General features: G+C 55.2%; 1 protein-coding gene across 2 annotated transcripts; it reads left to right on the top strand.

The window, feature by feature from the left end:
* Window positions 1-728: 728 nt before the first annotated feature.
* LOC135893027 (uncharacterized) lies at window positions 729-10,346 on the top strand. Of its 2 annotated transcripts, XM_065420813.1 has the most exons (4): window positions 1,524-2,135; window positions 2,875-3,186; window positions 7,755-7,820; window positions 9,304-10,346. In XM_065420813.1, exons 1-4 carry the CDS (start codon window positions 2,015-2,017, stop codon window positions 9,507-9,509), a joined length of 705 nt encoding a protein of 234 aa, XP_065276885.1. In that variant the 5' UTR covers window positions 1,524-2,014; the 3' UTR covers window positions 9,510-10,346. The 2 variants fall into 2 exon arrangements, 1 of the variants encoding a protein (XP_065276885.1); XR_010562322.1 differs by lacking the exons at window positions 1,524-2,135; window positions 7,755-7,820; window positions 9,304-10,346 and adding an exon at window positions 729-1,197 and having other exon boundaries at window positions 2,875-2,961.
* The last annotated feature ends 14,314 nt before the right edge of the window (window positions 10,347-24,660 follow it).

Below are 24,660 nucleotides of genomic sequence, written 5' to 3'. Positions count from 1 at the left end.
AACAGGGGTGGTCACAAACAGCGCCCAGGAATCTCTGCTCGGACGCCAGCGACTGGTTCCAGGGAGCGAGACTAGGGCAGCCGACGCCACCTGCCTGCAGTGAGCTCACGGCTCCTGCGCTCAGACCAAGAACTTGCACTGCCCAGCGTGGAGGGGAGCCGCCTGTTGCTGCCGCCCGCAGCGCTAGCCTGGGCCAATTCCCTCCCGTCACCCCCTCTTGTCTGATCATTTTGGCTCCAACTCGCTGGCCTCAGTCCGATGGGAGGAGAGAGGAGACGGCTCCAGTTCCCACCCCCCAGCTGCTTTCTAGGAATAACGGCTCCCCCTCCCCAAGGCTGGGCCGCTGCTGCAGACGCGCGTGGCTGGGGAATGAGCCGATAACCCTGGTTTTTGGCCGCCCCACCCGGTGGGGATGTGTGTGTGTGTGTGTGTGCGAGAGAGAGACATGGCTTGGTGACAGCTGTGTGTTGCTTGTTAAGTTTCACATCCCCCCAATCCCCAATTCCGCTGATTCCCCATGCCCCCCATCCCCACATTGCCCCTGGTCCCTGCTGCTGCCCCGGCCCCCCACTGCCCCTCACCCCTGGCCCCTGCTGCCTCCCCGCCTCCCCCCCCCCATTGCCCCTGGGCCCCACTGCCTCCCTCCCATTTCCCCGAGCTCCCGTTCACGGCCTCACACCCCAGGCCTGCCCCGCTCCTTGCCTCTTGACCACGGAGCCGGGGTTCAAGGAAGTTCCATCGAAAACAAAATATTGAAGCTCCTGGCCCTCAGGGCAGGGAACAGGCCACACGGCTCAAAGTCCCGAAGGCAAAGACAGAGCCCCTGGCGTTTCCCGTTCAGCTCCCGATTTCTAAGCCAACCTGGCGATTTTGGCAGGGGAACCTCCTGAGACGCGAATCCTCGGGGGAGGGGCTTTTAATTATTTTTTTTTGCACCGGTGACAAACGCCAGGCCCAAGGCTGCAGCTGTTGTGCCGTAAAACTGAAGTGAAACTTGGCCGTGCGGGGCCGGAGGGGTGGCGTGGGAAAAGCTGCGCCTACTCTCTCTATCTCTGACATCGTCACAAGGATGTGGCCACCTCCGGTCTGCTTTTCCTGCCTGCTCAATTTTTGCTCTATCGGTGGGCCTCTCTAACAGGGGGAATCGCCAGCAGCCCTGGGGAAGGAAAGATGTGGAGGAAACTTGCTTTTCAGGAGGTAAGATGCCCACACTTGCTGTTTGACACTGGAGGACTTAGTGGGGGGGTGGGGGGGGAAGGTGTCACCCTTATTTGGGCTGAAATAGGTTTCAAATGCATAACAAGCCACTCAAAGGGCACAGGCGGGTTTAAAACACCGAGCCCCAGAAGAATGATATACAGCATGTGTAGGAAGGACATTTTGTGGCTTTCCTGCTAGGCACCTAGGAGAAAACAACTGATCTCTTGGACAGTCGCTGTTAGACACGCGGAGGTGCTGAGACGCCATAACTGTCGCAGGGCGGGTCTAAAAATATGCAGCGGCCATATTCAGTCTCCCCTGGAGAATCACAGAAAAACAAGACCTCTCGTGTTTCATGGGGTCCCTGCTTCCAGGGGACGATTGAGATGCTTAAAACAAAGCACCCGCTAACGTGCTTTGCCGGCCTGGTGCCTGCGTGAGGCAGAGAGGCGCACAGTGACTGACGCAGAGCGCTGGAGGAATGGGGGATAAAAACTATTTCTTCAAAATAACACAGCGACGAAGATTGCCCTCTTTTAAACGTGTTTGAGGGCGTTCACTGGCATAGGACGTACAAATGCTGACACGTGTAACGGATCGATTTCTTGCCATCCCACTTGCGGTGCGATATGGCCGTCTGGATTTTTTGGAAGGCTTTTTTTTTCTTTGGGGGGCCCTGCAGGAATTTTGCGGCATGGCCAGCGTCCGGGTTGATACGCTTTGCGCAGGAGGAGGCAGGGTCAAGGGCGGGCCTGCTTAGGATGACCATGTGGTGCCCGGATGACCATGTGGGCGTTAGTCTCAGAAGTGCAGCATGGCGTACAGCTCGGGTGCCACGAGGTGTAAAAACCAAACCCATCCCTTTGCCTTTGCAAGCATCGCCTTTAAAGTCGTCGTCTTACTCCGGCGCACTGGGCAAGCGGTACCGGACACCCGTAAGTGCCGCCCGGGAAGCTCTGTGCCGGGCTGGGTTCCCCGAAAGTGAGAGGCCAGAAGGGAAACGGGGGGGAGGGGATGCACCGGGAGGCCATTTGGAGAGGGAAGAGGGGTGTGTGGAACACAGCACATCGTGGGATGTGTGTGTGGAGACCCAGGCCCCCATTGTGCCGGGCACTGCACAGACCCTGCCCAGGATCTTGGTGCGGTTTCGTGATTTTGACTCTGATTCCGCACACACTCAGGGGTGTCTACACTACCAAGCCCCCCTTCCCTCCCCCGCAGCACCGAGGCCGGCTCAGCTGACTCGGGCTTGCGGGGGGGGAGGGGCACTAAAGACAGACGTGTAAACGTTGGGGGCTCAGGCTGGAGCCTGGGCTCTGAGACCCTCCCCATTTGTGGGAGCGGAATCTATCCAGTAATTTTACAGCCCCGCAGCCCGAGCCCCACGAGCCGGAGTTGGCTGGCATGGGGCACACGGGGGTGTCCGGTTGCTGTGTAGACCCACCCTGCGATTCGGCGCGGCAGGGCTCGTATTGCCGTGTAGACGCTCCCTCGAGCAGAGAGCTGAGGGTGATGCTACGCCCGCGGCGCAAGGCTTGCTTGAGCATTTACAGGGTCTACGCCTTATATCTGAAGTGCTCCCCGTAACTTATCCCTCCCTCCCCTGCTGGATCTGGGTCTGACTTCTTCCAGGCTTCACCAAAGCTGGCCTGAAATGTTGATTTCTTCTCCCAGGCCCCAGCCAATGTCAACAGGACATCCCTCTGTCTGTGCCCGAGGGTGGCGACGTGCAACAGCCCCTTAACCTCACGGAGCGCTTTGCCCAGCTGTCCTGGTACGATGCCTTGGCTGGGACATGGGTGCCGATAGCCGTCATCCGTCCAGGGAAATCAAACCCACTCGACAGCTCCTTCGCTGGGCGCATCTCCGTGTCCAACAGATGGCTCACCATGACGAACGCCAGCAAAGCCATTGCAGGGCTGTATAAGATTGAATCTGAGATGAACAAAAGCAAGTGTCTGGTTTTCATCCGTCTGATTGTAACAGGTAAGTGCCGTGGGTCACAATTTCAGGGGTAACCGCACCGTGGATTTCCCCTTGGCCTCTGGAGGGCCCGGATGTCAGGTTTCCAGCTTCCCAGCCACCCCCTCTCACAGGTGGAGGCCTGCATCTGTCTCCCTCCAGCCGGGGGGTTGGGTTTGGGTTTGAACGTCACTGTGAGTTTCCCAGCACATCTGAGTGTGGTCCAGCACCCGTGGGGTGACCAGATGTCCTGATTTGACTTTGTCTTATATAGGTGCCTATTACCCCCCACTCCCTGTTCCGATTTTGCACACTTGCTATCTGGTCACCCTAAGCACCTGTGCTTTCCTTTTCTCTGGGGCTGCGACAATGTACACCAGGTACCAACCAGCCACCGCAAAGCACATTTAGTCCTAGCAGCACAGAGAAAACATGGAAAATAAGAAACTGCCCAACACGCCCGCTGACAGCTAAACAGAGATCAGCCCCAGCTCCGACCTCAGGGTCTGGTAGGGGTCGGACTTTCAAATCCCTCAACTAGGTTTGCTCTCTCGGTTACAAGTTCCTGGGGACAGTTCAGCCATTTCTTTCATTTGTCTACGTTTTACTGGGCGCGGCCCAGACAGTCACTGAAATCGGGGCCCCGTCGGGCCGGGCGCTGCCCAGACACAAAGTCGCCGAGATTGGGGCCCTGTTGCGCTGGGTGTTGCCCAGACCCATAGTCACTGAGATCAGGGCCCCGTCGGGCCGGGCGCTGCCCAGACACAGAATGAATCAGTCCCTGCCCCTAAGAAATTACCATCTAAATAGACAAAATGTCTGAGGGGGGAAACTGAGGCACGGGGCAAGGAAGTGACTTACCAAAGGTTACACAGCAGGTCAGTGAATCAAACCCAGGCCCCCTGAGGCCCAGGCTGCTGCTCCTTCTCACAGGCTGTGCTGCCGCTCTGCCAGAGAGAGGCTGACACATTTGTTCTCTGTGAACACATGAACCACCTGAGCCTAGTTTCCTCCACCCCTTTGAGGTGTAACATGGAGTGTCAGCTGCCTGCTTGGCACAGCGGGATCCCAGTCTGCAGCCAGTGGTGCCCCTTGGCTGATGTCTTTGGGTTCCTGCCCTCCCGTGCCTGTATCACAGCCCCGAGAAATGCCCCTGACAGCGCAGAGTAGAGCGGAAGAATTACTTCCCGTGTCTTGCTTACAACACTCCTGCTAATACACCCCAGAAGGATGTTTGCTTTTTTTGCAACAGCGTTACACTGTTGACTCATATTTAGCTTGTGATCCACTATGACCCCCCGATCCCTTTCCGCAGTACTCCTTCCTAGGCTGTCATTTCCCATGTGTGCAACTGATTGTTCCTTCCCAAGTGGAGCACTTTGCATTTGTCCTTATTGAATTTCATCCTATTTACGTCAGACCATTTCTCCAGTTTGTCCAGATCGTTTTGAATTTTAATCCTTTTGGGCAGATACACCCCAAAACTGGAGGTTATTCTCCCATGAGATACACCAAACCAGCAACCAAAGCAAACTTCTGTTTCACCCCATTGGCTAACAGGAAGTCAGAACAGCAGTTTCCTTAGTCGTTCCAGTCCTTGTATCACCACCAAAAACACTCGACTTTGAGACGAGTGGTTCTTTAAAACCAATTTCATTAAATAAAAGTATCAGGAGGTAGCCGTGTTAGTCTGTATCCACAATAGGGTGACCAGATGAGAGGAAGAAAATATTGGAACACATGGTGGGGAGGGTCACCGTCGGAGCTAAAAAAACCCAAAAAACAAAAAAACACAGAGTACCGCGAAATATTGGGACAAATTGCGTCCCGACCAAACATCAGTCGGGACACGGGACAAATGCCTACATATCGGGACATCCCGATTTTATCGGGAGGCCTGGTCACCCTAATCCACAAAAACAACAAGGAGTCTGGTGACACCTAAAAGGTTCTTCTGATCCCAAAGGACCAGCCACACACCCAGGTCAATATACAACTCAGATCTTACCCCAAAATCACACTGATGCCAATCCTTTATGCATAAAAAGAAAGTAAAAAGGTGAGAGTTAAAATTGGTTAAAGGAATCACATACATACAACAATTGCAAAGTTCTTGGTTCAGGCTTGTAGCAGTGATGGAATATACTGCTGGCTTAAGTCAAGTCTCTGGCTGCTTCAAAATCATTGGAAGGTCCTCAGGCCCTTGGTTAGAATGCTCCCATTAGATGTTTCCAGGGCCTTTTAGCTTCTACAATGTGGAGGGAAACCCGTTGTTTTAAACAAAACCCTCAGATGGTGTTTGAAGTCACATGGGCAAGTCACATGTCCATGCATGATTCTGCTTAGTCACAGTAGAAGCCATTAGCTATACCTCAGACAGCATGTTCAGAGGAAAATCCCTTCAGGATAAGTGGGCGTCTTCCATTGTGAGTTAAATGTTCTTTCGATGGGCCACACAATTTGAATACCCGCCTCCAAGATGTGCTGGCTAACTACCTTGTGAGAGTTATCGCAGGAGCAAACACTTGAAATCCAGGTACAGAGCCTATGCTCATAATGTCAAATACAAAAATGATACATGCATACAGATAGCATAATCATATTCAGCAAATCATAACCTTTCCATAGATGCCTCACTTGGCACCCTTTGTGCAAGATTTGTTGCAAATATATAACAGTGGTTGCAACAATGATCAACGTGGTCATATTTTAATCAGATAACGTCACCGCGGGGTCCCGGCTGGGGCTGCGTGGGGAGTTCCAGCTGCGGGATAGAGGAAGACTCCACTTTCCACAGAGAGAGGGGGGAGAATTCAAGCTACCTGGACAAATTGGAGAACTGGGCTGAGTTCAGGCAGATGAAATGTAGTAGAGACAAGTGCAAAGTGCGTTACTTAGGAAGGGAAAATCCAATGCCCAGCTCCAAACTGGGGAATAACCGGCCAGGGGCGTGCACGGCTGGAAAGGAGCTGGGGGTTAGGGCAGGTCACAAATTGAATAGCAGCCCCCGGTGTGATGCAGTTGCTAAAAAGGCTGATATTATTCTGGGCTGTATTACCAGGAGTGTTGTATGTAAGACATGGGAGGTCATTGTCCTGCTCTCCTGGTGAAGGACATAAATCCACACCGGGTAGAGGTCAAAGCATAGGGGTTTATTACACACAGCGCTGGCGGAGTGTCACCTGGTTTATCAGGCTCAGAGACACTGTCAATCAATTGATTACAATGAAATATATAGATTTTCCATGGGCGGGGGAAAGTGACGGGGTAGGCAGTTCCACACCCCGGGATAGGTTTTGCAGCAAGACAAGATAGCACAGTAGCCAATGGTTAAAAGGTTACATAATGTCTCCGCTCATGGTCTCAAGTTAGCAAGTTAACATTTAAAGAATATTTTGATAAAATGTTATTAGTATAAAATATATATGTTGCATTCTGCTTTGGGGTCCATAGGAATGGAGCAACTCCTTTGATTGTCCAACAGATACATTCCTAGGGGGCTTGTGCTCGCATCAAAAAAAAATATTGTTTCTATGTTAATCATTCTGGCTTAATTAAGCAAAATTTACAAGCCATTAAAAATGCTGCTGTTGTTTTCCATGCTGTATCTCTTAATCACACCTTTAGTTTTAAAAACCTCCTTCCAAACCTTGGGTCATGGTTTACAGGGCTCTTTCAAACAATTATTCAATAAATTCTTTTTTTTTCTTTCTATATGTTATTTAAACAATAATACAAGGTGTCAAAATGCCTATATAATGCTATAATCAAAACCTCTGCTGTCCATAAAAAACCCAGTATCTGTCCCTCCAGCTTGATCGCAAATTGCGTAACGGGCCTGACAATTTTTAAATTTGTCAGGCCCAAACGGGGGGGACTGTAAAAGTTACTAGTAACCCCCCCCCTTAACAAAGCAGCCTTTATGTCAACCAGTGACCATTAGGGGAAAGCAAACACTTCAAGTACACAGTAGCCTGAACTTTTCAACTGTCTTCCCTTTCAAGGCCTTAAGGTAGTTAGAGCTGGTCCCAAGCCGGTATTCACTGACCAGATAGCAAAAGCACGGGTCTGACAACCACCAATCAAGTGTTAACACGGCAAAAACCTTTGTCTAAATGTATATAAAAAATCTGTAAAATATATGTAAAACAAAGTCTTTGTACCAAGGTGCAAAGCTCTCCTTTCTTCTGCAGAATAAAGCAACTCTTCCTTATCCCTGTCTGGCTGTTATTGGCTCTCAGCTAGGTGGACCCGATATTTCGGTAACAGTTCTATGATAATCTGCAGCAAGGGAGGTTTCGGTTCTGCAGGAGGAAAAGGTTTTTCACTCTAGGGCTGGTGAAGCTCTGGAACAGGCTTCCAAGGGAGGTTGGCGAATCCCTGTCATTGGAGGTTTTTAAGAACAGGTCGGACAAAGCCCCTGCCAGGGCTGATCTACGGTCACTGGCCCGGGCTCAGCAAAGGAGGTTGCTGCGTGGGGAGTTCTAGGGGGGCAGATTTTAACGGATTGGAGGGGATGGGACCCCTTGTCTCTGATCTCCTGGGACTCTGCATCCGCTCGCTGCCACCGCCTCTGCATTGTCTCATTCCAGAGCCTGCGCCAACCTCAGCTCTGGCCTCCCAGGGGGCCCTGGTCAGCGGCGGGACGGCAGCAGCAGGTGAGTGACGGGGCTGGGAGCGGGCTGCTTATGCTGCTGGGATCGCCTGCTAATTCTGGCAGCTGCCCGGCTCCCCGGCAGATTGCCCCGCTCGGCTCCTGTCGGGCACGGACAGGCCAGCCAGCAAGGAACAGCGCGGTGTCAGCTAGAGGCCAAGAAGCAGCCAGGAGGGAGGGTCTCTGCTCCCTGGTCCCAGCAGGGCTGGGAGTAGCAAGGTCAGATCTCCATCTCCCGCTGAGAGAGCCATCCATGGCTTTACATCCCTTCTCCTTGCCCTACTGGCCGATGGAGCAGAGTGGGTGGGGCAGAACCTCCGGGTACTGACCGCTTGGCTCCCAACCCCATGTCCGTGCCCATCTATGACTTGATTTCTTGGGTGACACTTTATATTGAGGTTCCACGTAGAAGTAATTTAGAAAGGGTTGAATGGTGGTTGCAGGGTTTGTCTACACAGGGCCACTCAGGAAAATTAATCCAAATCAAGTCAAAGTGCAGGCTCTGGTCTGCACTACAGCGTTAGGTCGACATAAGGCAGCTTACTTCGCCCCAACTCTGTCAGTGTCTACACTAAAAGGCAGCTACCATCCGTGGAACTCGCCTGTTGAAACAACTTAATAACTCCACATCCAGGAGAGGCATAGCGCTTGGGTGGATGTATTTAGATAGATGTAGTGTAAGTGTAGACACTGTACTCTGTTGCTGCCTTCAGAAGCTGTCCCACAATGCCCCATGCTGACAGTTAAATTGGTACCAGCGCTCCCGGTGAGGACGCGCGCCGCCGACACAAGGGGCGTAGTATGGACGTGCAAAAGCGATTTAATTACTGCCCTGGCTGTATGTTGACGTAATTTAGGTTGACTTAATTTTGTAGTATAGACTTGCTCGAAATTTAAAGTGGATTCACTAAACTGCATTGACCCTCCCCCTATGTGGACACTCTTATTTAGAATTGAAGTGGCCTGAATTGGATTCACTTTTAAAGTGAATTAAGCTAAATCGAATTCAGGCTGTTTTAATTTTCAAGGAGAGCGTCCATACAGGGGTTTAATGTGGTTTAACTAATCCACTTTAAAAGTCAATTTGGATTAGTTTTCCTGAGTGGCCCTGTGTAGACAAGCACACTCGTTACTTGTGTCTTTAGCATGCCGAGAGTGTATATCCACCACGTACGAACGCCTTATAAACCATCTATCAAGTGAACCTTAATTTAAAGTGTATGGTGCCTAGCAATCCTAGTCATGGTGCAGCACCCCCACAGTGCTAGGCGCTGTACATTATTGATTAGTTGTGTTATGGTAGCACGTAGGAGCCTCAGGAAAATTGGCAAACCCACGATTAGCCTGGGACAGTGGAGCATCTCGAACCGGAAAATCCCTTTTGCGCACGCCAGGGTGGAACGCTGAGCACAGTAGAGAGGCTGGAAGTTTTCGCCTGGTTTCACCAACTATCCCGCTAATGCCGCAATTCCTGTCATTGGTTGCAGAGTCCGGATCTCAGTCCAGCCGTATTGCAGAGGTGGTGGTGCCAGTGGTGGGGTCAGTGGTGGTGTTGCTGGCGGTGGCACTGCTGATATGGCAGAAAAATAATATTGCTCGCTACGTGCCCTCGTTCTGCAGCCGTCTTGGCTTCCTTGCCAGTGCTGCCCCATCCCAGCAGGCCGGCGACGCAGGCCCCATGCAGGAAATGTGAAGCTGGCAGAGCTGAGGCAGATGGAGGACGCCAGCGGTGGGGACCGGCCTGCCGCGCTGAATATGGAAACTTCTCGGCAGTGCTGAAATGCTAAATGCTGGGGGACTGGAACGGGGGAGGGATGAGCCCCGTGTCATGGAGTGTGGGGGAGTCAGGGGTGGCACTGTGAATGGGGGACAAGTATGCCCAAGGAGTACAAGGCTTTGCCCCAGATATCCCCTTCAGAAGACTTCCCCAGACTGCATTAGGGATACTGGTGTGACCTCACCTTGCAGCAGCCCCCAAAGAAGGAATTGGGTGGACTAAATGGACAGTGCCCCTCTCTATCTGAAGCCTAGCAAGGGAGGTACGTGGATCCCACTAGAATTTAAAATGAAAAGTAAGGGGACTTTGCTAGGGGACTTCCGCAGCTTTAGATACAGTACCAGGCACGTAGGAGGATTTCCACTTCTGAGCCATGGAAGCAGAAATTGACTTTTCCTTTCCAGACATAGCTAATATTCAGAAGGGGAATCTAGCACCTGCCTTCCAGATTTGATCACCTCAAAATTCAGGAGTGCTCAAGCTCAGTTTGGGCAGCTGTTACTTCATGTCTCCCAAATTAAATATACTGATCCACTGTAACTTGCTGTAGAAAAAGTAGGATAAAATTGAGCAAGAAATGCTTCCCAGTGGTTATTAGGACTGGAATTGCTATTTTCAATAGCCATTGCCGTTTTGTTTGTTTGTTTTAGTTTTATTTGTTTAAAAGGAAGACAGTGATATTGCATTGGCAAATTCCCCATAGACACAAAGAGTGGAACAAAAGAATAATAAAGGCACCTCAAGGTTTCCTCATTTATGTAGGACAGTCTTATAATATGCATCCAGATATCCTCCAATCACACAAGCTGAAAATTGTTCCACTTTACTGCAGTTCTGTGACCATATGGGAACCAAACCTGTCTGTGTTCTGTGTGCATCCAAAATTCCTGCTGAATGACCCGCCCTGGGAGCGAGTTACCAGTGACCCAGGGCTGGGGCAGCAGGAGGGTGCAGGTTGGGGGGAGAGCCTAGGGCTGGGGCGGCAGGGGGGTGGGGGTAGGGCACTAGTGGGGGGGGAAAGGAGATATCCCAGTGCTGGGACGGCAGGGGGTGTGGGAGGGTGGGGGGAGAACCCAGAGCTGGGGCAGCAGGGAGGTGCGGGGGGGGGGGGGGAGCCCAGGTCTGGGGTGGGGGGGCAGCCAAAAATTTTTTTGCTTGGGGCAGCAAAAAACCTAGAGCCGGCCCTGCCTGCCAGAAGGTGTCACCTGGCTCCATCCCCCTCCTGGGCTCAGGTTACGAAGGGCAGCTGCCATCCTTTACGTGCTGGCCATCCAGCATCATGCCTCAGTGAAGTCATACCCTTATTTTCCATCCCCATCTAATATTAATGCAGACAGTAAACTACTAAAACTCCCACGCAACATTATCTCGATTTAAAGGGCCCGGGGATTTAAAGGCCCCGCCTCTTCTGGTTGAGGCCACACCCCTTTCAGTTGAGGCCATGCCCCCTGCTCAGGACTCTGGCATCCCGGTAAGTCCTTTAAGTTACTTTCACCCCTGCCTAAGCCCTAGGAACAGGGTAAGGTTGGGTGCCCTAGAGTGTAAGGTTACGCCTGAGCCCACAGAAGGATGAGAGTGGGTGCCTAAATTAAGAGGGTTACACCTTGAGCCCTAGGAACTGAGTAAAGGTGGGTGCCCCTAGAGTGTGCAAGTAACAGAGAATATTGTGCGGGTAACCGGGGGGCACGTTAACACCCCCCCCACCGAGGCCCACATGTTGCCCCTGCCCACCTGAGTGTCCATGGACCATCCTGACAGAGTTCTGAACACAGGGATCCGCCTTCGCCCAGCAGCCAGGCATGTCTTGCTGCACAGGCTGGCTCAGAGCTCTCTACTCCAGGCGCAGAGCCAGCTCAGGCTTTTGATGCCAGAAGCTGAGGGGTCTGGCTTGCAGGCCCTGCATTTGACAGGTCCCCCCCCGAGCGCGATCTCGCTTGGCTGTTGCTCCAGCTCCTCCACGGAGGAGGTGAGCTCCATGCTGACCCCATCATCCGCGTCTCTGGCTTTGATTTGGGAACTGTGGTGGGGTGGGGGTGGGGAGCTTGCTGGACACCCCTGTCTCCACATCCCCCTTTGGTGAGCACGGGATGGGTGAGGACCGGGGCGGATGCCTGCAGTAATAGCATTGTGATGAAGGTGCCCGTGGGAGCTAGCTGAGGTCTGTTCAGTTTGGCAAAGAGACGACTGAGGGGGGATCTGATCACATAACACAAGAACCAGGGGGCAACCAATTAAATTAACAGGCAGCAGGTTTCAAACGAAGGAAAAGAAGTATTTCTTCACCCAACGCACAGTCAACCTGTGGAACTCCTTGCCAGGATGTTGTGTAGCCAAAACTGTAACGGGATTCAAAAGAGAATGAGAGAAGTTCCTGGCTATCAGCCAGGAGGGTCAGGGATACAACCCCAATGCTCTGCGTGTCCCTAGCCCCCGACTGCCAGGAGCTGGGAGTGGGCAACGGGATGGATCACTCAATAATTGCCCTGCACCCGACCTCACAGCAGCTCACCGATTGGGCGTCTCCTGTGCTCGCTGCCCGACTGCTCGGTAGTTTCACCCCTTCATAACGTTTGCCTTTCAGCGTCGAAAGGCGGTCTGTTGCGATGCGCCTTTTGTCTACTTCCGATCGCAAGTGCTTCGGGGCCCGGACTGCTGTCATGGAGGTTTTAACAGCGCTCACCCTACAGAGACGGGCGTTATTATCCACAGCGGTGCATGAACTCACGGCTACAGTTCAGCAGCACCTGGCCTTGTTTTCCAGCTCTGGACTCGCTCCTAATTGCACCCAGCCAGGAGTGAGGTGGGGGCAGGGGGAACTGGTCTGGTTCTTCCCAGCAGGGGGCAGTAAATAAACCAATATGTGGATAAAATCAAAGGGGTGAAACTACTGAGCAGTCGGGCAGCGAGCACAGGAGACGCCCAATCGGTGAGCTGTTGTGAGGCCGGGTGCAGGCAGGTCCCACCTCTGGGGGCTGGCCAGGAATTTATTCAGAGCAGGAGAAGGAAGAATTTGTTAGGCCGAGGGGCATGGGTGTGAGCCCGCTGCCTCCTGCTGGCTGCAATCGGACAGGCGTGGAATATTTCTGGGGGTCAGGGTGTCTTCAGCCGCTCGATACGTCCGCTCAGACCGCCGGGCATCGGGTTCCCCCCAACTCCGATCCCCTCTCCGGTGCCCACCCCCTCCGCTCTGCCCCTCCTCTGGGCACGGCTCGGTCCGCCCCACCCCCTCTGCTTTACCCCTCCTCTGGGCACGGCTCGGTCCGCTCCACCCCTCCGTGCTGCCCCCTCTGCCCCGCCTCCAGCCCCGGTGGGAGCAGGGCGCGGGGTCTGAGGGCGTCACTCCCACCTGCCCTGGCTCAGGCTGTGCTGGAGGACAGTGTACACCACGGGCTGCTGGGATCTGCCCCACACGTGGGCGTTCACACGCCGTGCGCCCCCGGGACCCACCAGGACGTCCGTGGACTGGGCCCTAGACCACAGTGACAGCATCTTCCTCTCGCTGAGCCCCCTGTGGCCTTGGGGGACAGCCCGGGGCTGGATCAGCCGAGGCCACGCCAGGCAGCGCGGCAGACCCGGGATGCCCCCTGCCACTGGGCCACGGATCAGAGCCGCCCGAGTGCTCCAAGGGGAAACCACTGGCCACGGCTGCCACAGGCTCTCCCCCACCCCCCGTCACGGATCCACAGATCCGGTGCTCTGGCCCGGCTCTGGAGCAGTCCCTGGGAGGAGTCCTGTGGTACGTCAGCCCCCTGTGGGTCACACTCACTGGGGTCAGCCCCTCGGCTTCACACCACCTCCGGGGACCGGCCCTTGGAGCCTGCCGTCCCCCTGGGGTATGCCAGGTGCTCCCCGCAGCGAGTCCGCTGGGATCGGACCCTGGAGGTAGACTCACACACCAAATGGGAGCCAGGTTTCTCCCTCCCCCAACGTTCCCTTGATCTGGAGTGACTCAGCCAGCAGTGTGGATGCAGGAGGGGTCAGGACACAGTGTAGACAGTCCTTGGTTAAAGTTACAGCAAAGTCTATGTGGGTCGGGCCAGAGCCCCGAGCTCTGCTCGGCCCCCCGCCGAGTCCCAGTCCCAAAGAGCGTCCTGTTCCCAGCGCCCCACATGGAGTGACCCCCCAGCCCCTCCTCCAGCCTTCGGCCTGGGTTCGGGACACCTGGTCCCCCTCCTTTGTCCTCCAGCTGCTCACACCCGTCTCACTTCCTGAGGAGGGGGGCCATATAGCCGGGCCATTTTCTTCTGGGACCCTCCATGGGCCAGGGGCCCGGCCCCGGACAGCTGGCGTCAGTCAAACCTGGGACTCTGCGAAGAGTAAACAGCCTTTTCCCACCACCTAGTTAACCAGGCACTGCATAGGGGAAACTGAGGCACACACAGGATTAATACAAATTATTATGAAAAATTCCCACTCTGCCACAGCTGGGCTCCCTGACACAGGGGTAATAGACACTCGCCATTCCCACCCCCTCCCCCCGAATTTAATCTCTGCCCAGCTGGATTTCCTTCCTCTGTCCCCCTGACAGAGCTGGAAACTGGACAGGGCTGCAGGTGCCCCGCAGCGAGGGGGTGTATTATAATAATGGGCCCTTCTGCCTCATAGACCTCAAAGCCTGGCCAGGATCGGTAGCCCCAGTCTCCAGAGGGGGAAACTGAGGCAGCGAGAGGGGAGGGAGCTTGTGGAGGTGTAACAAAGTGCGCAGGCGTGGTGCTCTGGGACCGCGCCGAATGAAGTCAGACAGGTTCCTCGTCGCAATGTGACATCCCCCAGGGCCCACTCTGCGTAGGGCAACCCTCCTTGGCTTCAGCACCCCTGTTCACACTGTGAGCTCCCCGCAGCTAGTCCACCTGGCTGGGACCCCTGGGGAAGCCTCACACGCTCCCCCAAAGGGGCCCTGCAGCCCACCTCTGCACTCAGCAGGGACTCTGGGCCAGCGTGGAAAACAGAAGGGTTATTAGTCATCAGGAGCACAGTGTAGAACAGAGCTCATTAGCACCGAAATCAGGAGCAGTCAGCAAAGTCCATCTCGGGGAGGAATCCAGAACCGCCCCCCCCCGGGCTCCTCCCACCCAAGTCCCAAACCAGGAGACTGACCCGCTTCCAGCTTTACGCCCAGTTGCCCCTCCTCCGCCCTTTGTCTCTTTCCCGGGCAAGCAGGTCCCTGGCTGCCACCTCTCGCTTTGTTCTCCAACACCTCCGGCTGGCTCACGCAGAGGGTGGGCCCTGGCCATCAGTTACCTGGACACGGAGTGTCAGCCATTGTCTGAGCCCAGGCAGCCCGTCGGCATCACACCTGCCCTCTAGGGGCTCTGCAATAATCACACACCCTTGTCCCACCACCTAGATACTTGAGTAACACACAGGGGAAACTGAGGCACACACAGCATATTCATACAAAACATTAAGAACATTGCCACTTCATCACAGGAGGAGAGAACCCAGGAGTCCTAGCCCCCCCTGCTCTAACCACTAGACCTCACTCCCCTCCCAGAGGTGGGGAAAGACTCTTCCCATTATAAGCCCCTGTTTTCCAAATGCTGATAACTTTGCCAGATGTTCGTCATTGGGGATGGAATTGCCCCAGCCCAGGCGGCCGCCGTGGGATGAATTTTGGGGGGAGAATTTTAGCCAAATTGGTTCCGCTGGTTCTGGAAACCAGGCCACTGGTTTGTCGGTCGTCAGCTCCAGGACACCACCAGCCCCCCGAGCAATTGCCTCTGGGCTAGGTCGGCCTGTGCTTTGCTTTGCAGGGTATCAGCGGTGGCACCCCAAGCCCCTTCTGCAGGCGTTGCCCAGCGGCGTGCAGCCCCTGACACGGACGCGCATGGTAACGAGCAGTATGGCCGGATACCCACAGCTGGTCCCAGCTCAGGGTCAGGCCTTCAGGACACCACAACGGAAACAACCAGAAAGTTATTACCACCGCTGACGACAGCCGAGCTGCCGAGGCAGGAGGGTGGAAACAGAGCGGGCTACCGGGAAACCCAACGCAGAAGACCACTGTTTGAGTCGAAATGTCACTTTCACAGGCTCAGATCCTGGGCTAAAGGACTTTCTCCCCTAAAGCAACTTCCCAGGGGCACCGGCCACGTGGCTGGGATCATAACAGGTAAGAACAGCCGCACTGGGTCAGAGCAATGAACTGTGTAGCCCAGTATCCTGTCGTCTGAGAGTGGCTGGGGCCAGGTGCTTCAGAGGAGATGAACAGAACAGGGCAATGTGACGGGTTTGGTCACAGAGACCCCCTTGGGACAGTCACCTGATGTGCTGAGATTACCTCTGAGCCCGTTTTCTTTGCCAGCTTGGGACTTTAGAACCCTGCCTTGTTGAGCCAGACACGATAGTCTGCTGCAACACAGACCAAGGGTCTGAAGCACGCCCCCAAAGCTGCAGGTTTTTACTGAAAACCACTCAGCAGGTATTCCTGCTTCCAGCACCCAGACACCCAGCTCCCAGTGGGATCCAAACCCCAAATAAATCCGTTTTACTCTGTATAAAACTTATACAGGATAAACTCATAAATTGTCCGCCCTCTATAACACTGATAGAGAGATATGCACAGCTGTTTGCTCCCCCAGGTATTAATCACTTACTCTGGGTTTATCAATAAACAAAAGTGATTTTATTAAGTATAAAAAGTAGGATGTAAGTGGTTCCAAGTAATAACAGACAGAACAAAGCAAGTTACCAAGCAAAATAAAACAAAATATGCAAGTCTAAGCCTAATACAGTAAGAAACTGATTACCGAGATGTTCCAATAAGCTTCTTTCTCAGACTAGACTCCTTCCTAATCTGGGCCCAATCCTTTCCCCTGGTACAGTCCTTGTTAGTTCCAGCAGGCATCTTAGGTGGAAACTAGGGGCTTTTTCATGACTGGGACCCACTTTGTTCTGTTCCACCCCCTTTTATCGCTTTGGCACAATGTGGGAATCTTTTGTCTCTCTGGGTTCCCACCTCTCCTGCTAAATGGAAAAGCACCAGGTTTAATATGGATTCCAGTATCATGTGACATGGTCACATGTCCTGTGAGACCCCTGTGAGAGTCTTCATTCTTCCTGGGCTGGCCTACACATACAGAGGAAGGTTTGCAAGTAAACAGAACCATTTACAACCAATTGCCCTAGTCAATGGGAGCCATCAGGATTCTAAGCCACCATTAATGGCCCACACTTTGCATAACTACAGTAGGACCTCAGAGTTATACTTCATATTCCTAGTTTAAGATACAAGAATGATACATTCATACAAATTGGATGACCACACTCAGTAGATTATAAGCTTTGTAATGATACCTTACAAGAGACCTTTTGCATAAAGCATATTCTAGTTACACCATATTCACACTCATTAGCATATTTCCATAAAATATTATGGAGTGCAACGGCACAGACAATGATCCACTGATCCATTTCCGGTCGTCCAGTCCCAGCTTCTGGCTCCAGAGATTTAGGGACACCCAGAGCATGGGTTTGCGTCCCTGACCAGTTTGGCTAATGGGGTCCTCCAGACCCCATTATACGTTTGGCCTCTACAACATCCTCTGGCAAGGAGTTCCACAGGTTGACCATGTGTTATGTGAAGAAGTATTTCCTTTTGTTTGTTTTAAACCTGCTGCCTGTCAATTTCATTGGGTGACCCTAGTTCTTGTGTTATGAGAAGGAGTAAATAACACTTCCTTAATGACTTTCTCCACACCAGTCAGGATTTCATAGACCTCCATCATATCCCCCGACCGGTTTGCTGGCCCAGGTTCAATGCTGACCGCTGTGTTGTTGAGACCCTCTAGCACAGTGGTCCCCAAACTGGGGTTCGCAAAATGTTACAAGGGGTTCTCAGGAAAAAATTCCCTAATGGCGGACAGAGCTGTCCCTAGGGACCCCGGGCAGCACGGGGCCAGCAGCCCAAAGCCCCTGGACTTCCAAGAGCTAAGCAGATGAAAGCAAACCTATCTATCACACTGAGGAGATTTAAACTTCAAGACACCTTATAAGAAATGGAAAGGGAGGTGGATATCTTTGGCTGTTTTTAGAATGAAATAGGCAGCTAGTATTGTTTTTAAAATGATTATGAAAAACAAGTTTAAGCTTTGTTGTAATGTGCGTTGTTTGCCTGGACTGCTCAAGACCTGAATGCTTGTGTAGGAGGAACTCTTTGAGTTGGCTTCTTAAATACCTTCCTTCTGTTTCACATCTGACACTCCTTGATGAAACATAGGAGGCTTGTCTTATAACAGGCTTATTCAAAGCGATACAAGCTACGAAAGCGAGATCTTGGATGAGTGTTGCCGTTTTCATAATGTAATAAAAATACTGTCATAATAAATAATAATTGATAATAAATAGTGTGTAATACGCATGTCATAAAAACAAATTTTATATTTCCGAGATCACTGCTTGCTCAGGTAAAGGAGACAATCCCTGGAAATATTCATGTTTAGGAGGGGGTTTGCGAGACTTGACATTTTAGTGAAAGGGGTTCACAGGTTGTTAAAGTTTGGGAACCACTGCTCTAGCAAAGGGGTTCTCAAACTGGGGGTCGTGACCCCTCAGGGAGTCACAAGGTGGTTACATGGGGGTCCATGGGGCTGCCAGCCCTAGGCCCCCATTAAATTACCCTCCCTTTTGAATTTATAAGGGGGGGGTCACACTCAGAGGCTTGCTGTGTGAAAGGGGTCACTGGCACCCCCGTACTGCAGAGCACGGATGGTGAAATTCGGGGGGGGGGGGGGAAGAGGGTTGGCCTAAACTGTTCCAAGCTGAACAGTCCCAGTCTGATTAATCTCTCCTCGTACGGCTGCCGTTCCAGCCCCCTGATCATTTTTGTTGCCCTTTTCTGAACGTTTTCCAATTCCAATGTATCTTTTTTGAGCTGGGTCGACCGAATCTGCACCCAGTAGTCAAGGTGTGGGCGTCCCATGGATTTATATAGAGGCAACATGATATTTTCTGTCTTATTATTTATCCCTTTCCTACTGGTTCCTAACATTCCGTTGGCTTTTTTGACTGCCGCTGCGCATTGAGCGGATGTTGTCAGAGAACTCTCCACACTGACGCTGAGATCTCTTTCCTGAGTGATAACAGCATTTAGACCCTGTCTGTTAGTTGGGATGATGGTTTCCAATGTGCAGTGCCCGTTTTGCGAGATCCCTTCGTAACTCTTCGCAGACGGCTTTGGACTTCATGGGGCTGCGGGTCGGGAATGAGGAGCAGCCTCCCCAGCGGGGGAGGTCGTGGTCGAGGGGCACAAGACGCCCTGGTGGGGGGACCCCTCCCCTGCGTCTGGCAGCTCTCTTGGTCCAGGGTCTTCGTCTCTCCCAGCTGTGGCAGGACTCAGCCAGGATCAGCCCCAGGGCCAGCAGGACGCCGGCGCCCAGGCCCAGACGAACGATGTTGCCCTGGGTGAAATCCAGGTGCCAGGGTGGGGCCGGAGCTGCTAAAGAGGGGAGGGGTCAATCTGCAGCCACGTCCTGGGGGTGGGGGGGTGTGTTAAGATCAGACCTCACCCAGCTCCCAGTGCAATCGGGGGTGACTCCGGATTGACCCTGGGGGGCTGAGATCCAAACTCAGCCCTGGGCCTCTGTTTCCCACGTCACTTACCTGGCGGAGGGCTGTGGCTGTGCCCCAGGGAGGTGGGGCTGGGGTCTCTGGGGGAGGTGGCAGGGCTGGAATCTCGGCTGGCACCTGTATAAAGGGGTGGGGGTGTTAAACGCGGCACCAGAAATCTCCCAGCTCAGTTTATCTGGCCACTACCCCTGCCGCTGTCTCGGGCGCCATCCCCCGGCCCTGCCAGCGCCTGGGCAGTACAGATCCCTTGGCATGTCTCCCCAGATGGGGGGTGGGAACCCTGGCATCCTGGCCAAACCCCAGCGGGGGTGGGGGGGGGGGGGAGAGGATTCTGTTCATCCTCCCTAAATACCCTCTTTGCTTTCAACTGGATTATCTGTCACTTCCTGTCCCAAACTCTTGGGGTGTTTCTTTGTGCTGTTAAACAGCCTCTGTGCTTCACCCCAGAGGGGCCGCATCTCAGCACCAGGCGAGGGGTCCCTGTATGACCCCACAGCAGTCAGGAGTGACTCTGGATTGACCCTGGAGGGCTGAGATCCGAACCCAGCCCTGGGCCTCTGTTTCCCATGTCACTTACCCGGCGGAGGGCTGTGGCTGTGCGACAGGGGTGCCAGGGTGGTGGGGCTGGGGTCTTTGGCGGGGGTGGCAGGGCTGGAATCCGGGCTGGCGCCTGTACAAAGAGCAGTGCGGGGGGGGGGGGAGCGGTGTTTAAGCCCAGCACCAGAAACCTCCCAGCCTGGTCTGTCTGGCTGCTACCCCTGCCGCTGTCTCGGGCACCATCCCCCGGCCCTGCCAGCGCCTGGGCAGTACAGATCCCTTGGCATGTCCCCCCAGATGGGGGGCAGGAACCCCGGCATCCTGGCCAAACCCCAGTGTGTGGGTGGGGAGTTCTCATTTTTCCCCCCCTATTAACTTTTGATTCTGATTTTAAAAATAGTTGTATAGGAAAAACCCACACAAACCGGGCTTCGGTTTCTCAGCCCATGGGCCCCATTGGCCGCCCCGCTGCAGCGAGACGCCCAACAGTTAATTCTCCCCAGTTCGATGGGGCGCAACCGGACCCAGTGACTTGTGTCGTACAAAGCCCCACGCCGCACGCGCAGAAAAATCCAGCGCGCTGGAGAAAAAGGATGAAAGCAAAGTGAAGAGAAACAGCGTTCGCTGGCGGGAGCTGGGAAGGGGGTACAGAAGAAAGGCAGTGAAGGGGAGGCCTTTCATTCAGCTCCTTCCAGGAGGGCATCTCTGGATCCCTGCGAATTTTTCGTGCATAATGGGTGTGTGTATGTGTGTGTGTGTATGTGTGTGGGAGGGGTCTTCCACACGACTGCCCTAAATACCCTCTGCGCTTTCCACTGGATTCTCCCTCACTTCCTGCCCAAATGCTTGGGGTGTTGCTTTGTGCTGTTAAGCAGCTCCTGCGCCCCGCCCCAGAGGTGGCTGCATCTCCACTCTGGGTGAGAGTTCCCGTATATCCAGCCCCCATGCCCCACCCCAGAGATGGCTGCATCTCTGCTCCGGATGAGGTGTTCCCGTATAACCAGCCCCTGCACCCCACCCCAGAGGGGCTGTGTCCCAGCGGCAGGTGAGGGGTCCCCGTATAATTAGCCTCTGCGCCTCACCCCAGAGGTGGCTGCATCTGAGCTCTGGGTGAGGGGTCCCCGTATAACCAGCACCCGCACCCCACCCCAGAGTCAGCCGCATGTTCGGGGACTCACCTCCCACGACGAGCCGGACGGGGTCGCTGCTCTCTGACCACCGGGGCTGCCCATATAGGCTCAGGTACCTGCAGCGGTAGGTGCCGGTGTCGCCTGGGCCGGCGTGGACGATGGGGAACTCGGCCGCCTGGCCCCGCACCTCGGTGTGCTGCACTGGGACGGGGCCCGTGCCCCTGTAGAGGAAGAGCCGGGCACAGGGCACCTGGCAGAGGCAGCGCAGGGAAACCCGCCCCCCCGGCAGGGACCACGCCCCCCGCCGGGGGTCACCTGGAGTGAGGCCTTGTCTGGGGTGACAGCGGGAGGGGCAATGAGACACAGAACTCTCACACCCTGCACCCCGGGGGGCAGAGACCTCTCCCCTTCCCCACCCCCCATCGGGTAGAGACCTATCTCTTCCCCCACCCCCCAGGGGGCAGAATCCTTTCCCCTCCCCTCCTCCACTCCACAATCCCCATACCCCAGGGGGCAGAGATCTCTGCCCTCCCCTTCCCCCACTCCCTGGGGCAGAGACCTATCCCCTCTCCCCCATCTTCCAACCCCCAGGGGGAAGAGACCTCTCTCCCCCCCCACCCCCCACCCCCCCCAGAGTCAGAGACTTGTCCCCTCCCCCACCCACATCCCCTGCGGGGCAGAGACCTCTCCCCTCCCCCATCCTCTACGGGGGCAGAGTCCTCTCCCCTCCCCCTAGGGGGTAGGGTTTGCCAGGTGTCCAGTTTTTGACTGGAACACCCAGTCAAAAAGGGACCCTGGTGGCTCCGATCAGCACCGCTGACCGGGCCATGAAAAGTCCGGTTGGCAGCGTAGCAGGGCTAAGGCAGGCTCCCTGCCTGCCCTGGCTCCACATGGCTCCCGGAAGCAGTGGCATGTCCCCCCTCTGGCTCCTACATGTAGGGGCAGCCAGGGGGCTCCACATGCTGCCCCCGCCCCAAGTGCCGCCCCTGCAGCTCCCATTGGCCGGGAACCGTGGCCAATGGGAGCTGTGGGGGTGGTACCTGCGTACGGGGCAGCGTGCAGAGCCGCCTGGCTGCGCCTCTGTGTAGGAGCTGGAGGAGGGACATGCCGCTGCTTCTGGGAGCTGCCTGAGGTAAGCGCTACCCAGAGCCTGCACCCCGATCCCCCTCCCACCCTTTGAACCCCTTGGCCCAAGCCCAGAGCATTGTCCTGCACCCCAAATCCCACATCCCCAGCCCCACCCCAAAGTGTGCACCCCCAGCCAGAGCCCTCACCGCCTCCTGCACCCCAACCCCCTGCCCCAGCCCAGAGCCCCCTTCTGCACCCCAAATCCCTCAGCCCCGACTCCACCTCGGAGCCCACACCCCCAGCCGGAGCCCTCACCCCCTCCCACATCCCCGTCCCCTGAGCCAGCCTGGTGAAAGTGAGCGAGTGAGTGAGGGTGGGGAGAGCGAGTGACGGGGGGGGGGGGTAATGGAGTGAGTGGGGGCAGGGAGGGTCTCAGAGCGGGGGCAAGACCTTGGAGGAGGGGCGGGGTAGTGGGCAGGGCAAGGGCGTTCGGTTTTGTGCGAGTAGAAAGTTGGCAACCCTACTGGGGGGGATTCAGAGATCTCTCCCCCATGGCCCAGCCCCTCCCTGAAGCGGGAAGGCCTGGCTCACTGGGATTCCCAGAGGGTTGCATGGGATGCGGGGAGGGGTCAGGCCCCCAGACTGACCCACGATCCTCCATCCCAACCTCTCTATCCCCCATCCCAGGGTCACTCACGTGCTGCAGCAGCCGGGGGGCGGCCAATCCTCAGAGCACCTGTAACGAGGAGGGGGATTGTCAATCTGGGGGCAGGGTGGGTCCCTGGTGGGAGGGGCCCTGGGGGGCAAATGGGGGTCCCTGGGGGTAGGGGCTCTAGGGGGTCCGGGGGAAGGGTCAGGCACCCCGTGGGGCTTCCAGCTCTCTTGGCACTGAGACTTCCCCACACCGATGGCTCCTGTCCAACAGGCAGACTGGGCCAGAGACACGGCCCCGGGCAGAGCGGGTGTGGGTGTGGGTGGAGGGGGGCAGTGGAGGGGCTTGGGAGGTGGGAGGGGAGGTAGAGGGTAGGGGGCTGTGGGGGCAGTGGAGGGGAGCCCTGTGTGGGGGAGTGGAGGGGACAGTGCAGGAGGTCTGTGGGGGATGGCAGAGGGGGGCGGTGGAGGGGGTCTGTGGGGTGGTCTGTGGGGGGTGGCAGAGGGGTCTGTGGAGGGGTCTGTGGAGGTAGCAGAGGGGGGCTGTGGAGGAGTGGAGGGGGCAGTGGAGGGGGGCCCCGTGTGGGGGAATGGAGGGGGCAGTGAAGGAGGTCTGAGGGGGATGGCAGAGGGGGGCAGTGGAGGGGGGCCCTGTGTGGGGGAGTGGAGGGGGCAGTGCAGGAGGTCTGAGGGGGATGGCAGAGGGGGGCAGTGGAGGGGCAGTGGAAGGGGTCTGTGGGGGTGGTCTGTGGGGGGTGGCAGAGGGGGGCAGTGGAGGGGCAGTGGAAGGGGTTTGTGGGGTGGTCTGTGGGGGGTGGCGCAGAGGGGGGCAAGTGGAGGAGTGTGTTCCCTATCAGCTCTGTGTTCTTGGGGAACCAGGGCGCAGTACCCAGCCTGTCTGACCTCACGAAAGACCCCACCCCCGCAGCCTCTGCTTGCACCAAAAGCCGATCAGACGACAGACTTACAAACAACCAATGGAAAGGCCGTGGGAGACCCACCGAAACCCCTGGGACAAGGGTGACAGGATAAGGAAACTGCCCTGTCCTCATTTGCATGGGAGATGGGACAAGGAGGCATCTCCATCAGCTACAGACTGGAGACCAGAGATTCCAAGGCAAGAACCGCAGGGAACTCTGGGGCCAGGGAAGCAGGGAAGCACGGCATCATGGGGGATCTCTGCTCCAGCTGTTAATGAGCCCACGCCTGCACACCCCCAGCTCAGCAGTTATCAGACCAATTCTAGTAACGAATCCTCCATTGGTATCCGAAATAGTGAAGCTCCCTAATTGCACTGTGAGCTCCCTCCAAGGAACACCGTCCATAGCCAGGAATGACCAGCTCCCACTGTCTAGCCTGAACAAAACAACTTTTGTATCCTCCCTTGTTTACACATAAACACATCTAGTGTTCTCCCTCGAACCATTGTTCTTGCCCTACAAAAACCCCTACCCACGCTCAAGTAAGTGTTCTGATGCCTGGATCCAAAATCTGCATCAGTTCCATTCGGACGTCATCTTCTCCTGACTGATCGTGCTGGGGGCTCTGCCTGTCTCCAGCACTCCAGACCCTCAGCTACCACCACCACCTGGGACCCTGATCGATTCAAGCTTCACAGAGTGGTGAGAACCCAGCTCTCTCTCTCTCTCTAGGTGTAGCCTTCTGACCCTGAACTTGTGTGATCAATTATAGTTTTGTAAACCTGACTTTTATAATCAATTTAAGTTAGATTTCATATTATAACTGTTTTGTTCATTTGGCTCCCCTTGTATGGTTATTACCTGGTGTGACCGAGTAGGTGTGACGGAGTAGGGAGTATTGACCTGGGAATGTTGCGTGGTTTACTGTCTGCATTGGTGCTGGATGGTGGTGGGATATCAGGGTGTGACTTCGCTTGAGGGATGATACCTGAGCCCGTAACCTGAGCCCAGGAGGGGGTTGGGGCCAGGTGACACCTTCTGCCCGGGGAATTGGACAAAGGCTGGAGGAGGAGCCGGGGGTGTGGCTGTGGGAGGCGGCTGGAGGGGGTTTCAGTTTGGAGCTGGCTGGGGAGATGGGGGGGAGGCCCAGAACCGGCATCTGGGCTCCCCACCCTGAAAGATGGACCTGACTGA

This window comes from Emys orbicularis, chromosome 21 (genome assembly GCF_028017835.1).
Source record: "Emys orbicularis isolate rEmyOrb1 chromosome 21, rEmyOrb1.hap1, whole genome shotgun sequence".
NCBI lineage: Eukaryota > Metazoa > Chordata > Testudines > Emydidae > Emys > Emys orbicularis.
The sequence above is the reverse complement of the archived record's forward strand: the minus strand, read 5'-3'. Positions and strand labels throughout refer to the sequence as shown.

Coding starts and splice junctions, on each gene's coding strand:
- LOC135893027 (XM_065420813.1), top strand. CDS start 2,015: ATGGCGTACAGCTCGGGTGCCACGAGGTGTAAAAACCAAACCCATCCC. Junction 3,187..7,754: donor CATCCGTCTGATTGTAACAG/GTAAGTGCCGTG, acceptor GTCTCATTCCAG/AGCCTGCGCCAACCTCAGCT. Junction 7,821..9,303: donor CGGCGGGACGGCAGCAGCAG/GTGAGTGACGGG, acceptor CATTGGTTGCAG/AGTCCGGATCTCAGTCCAGC.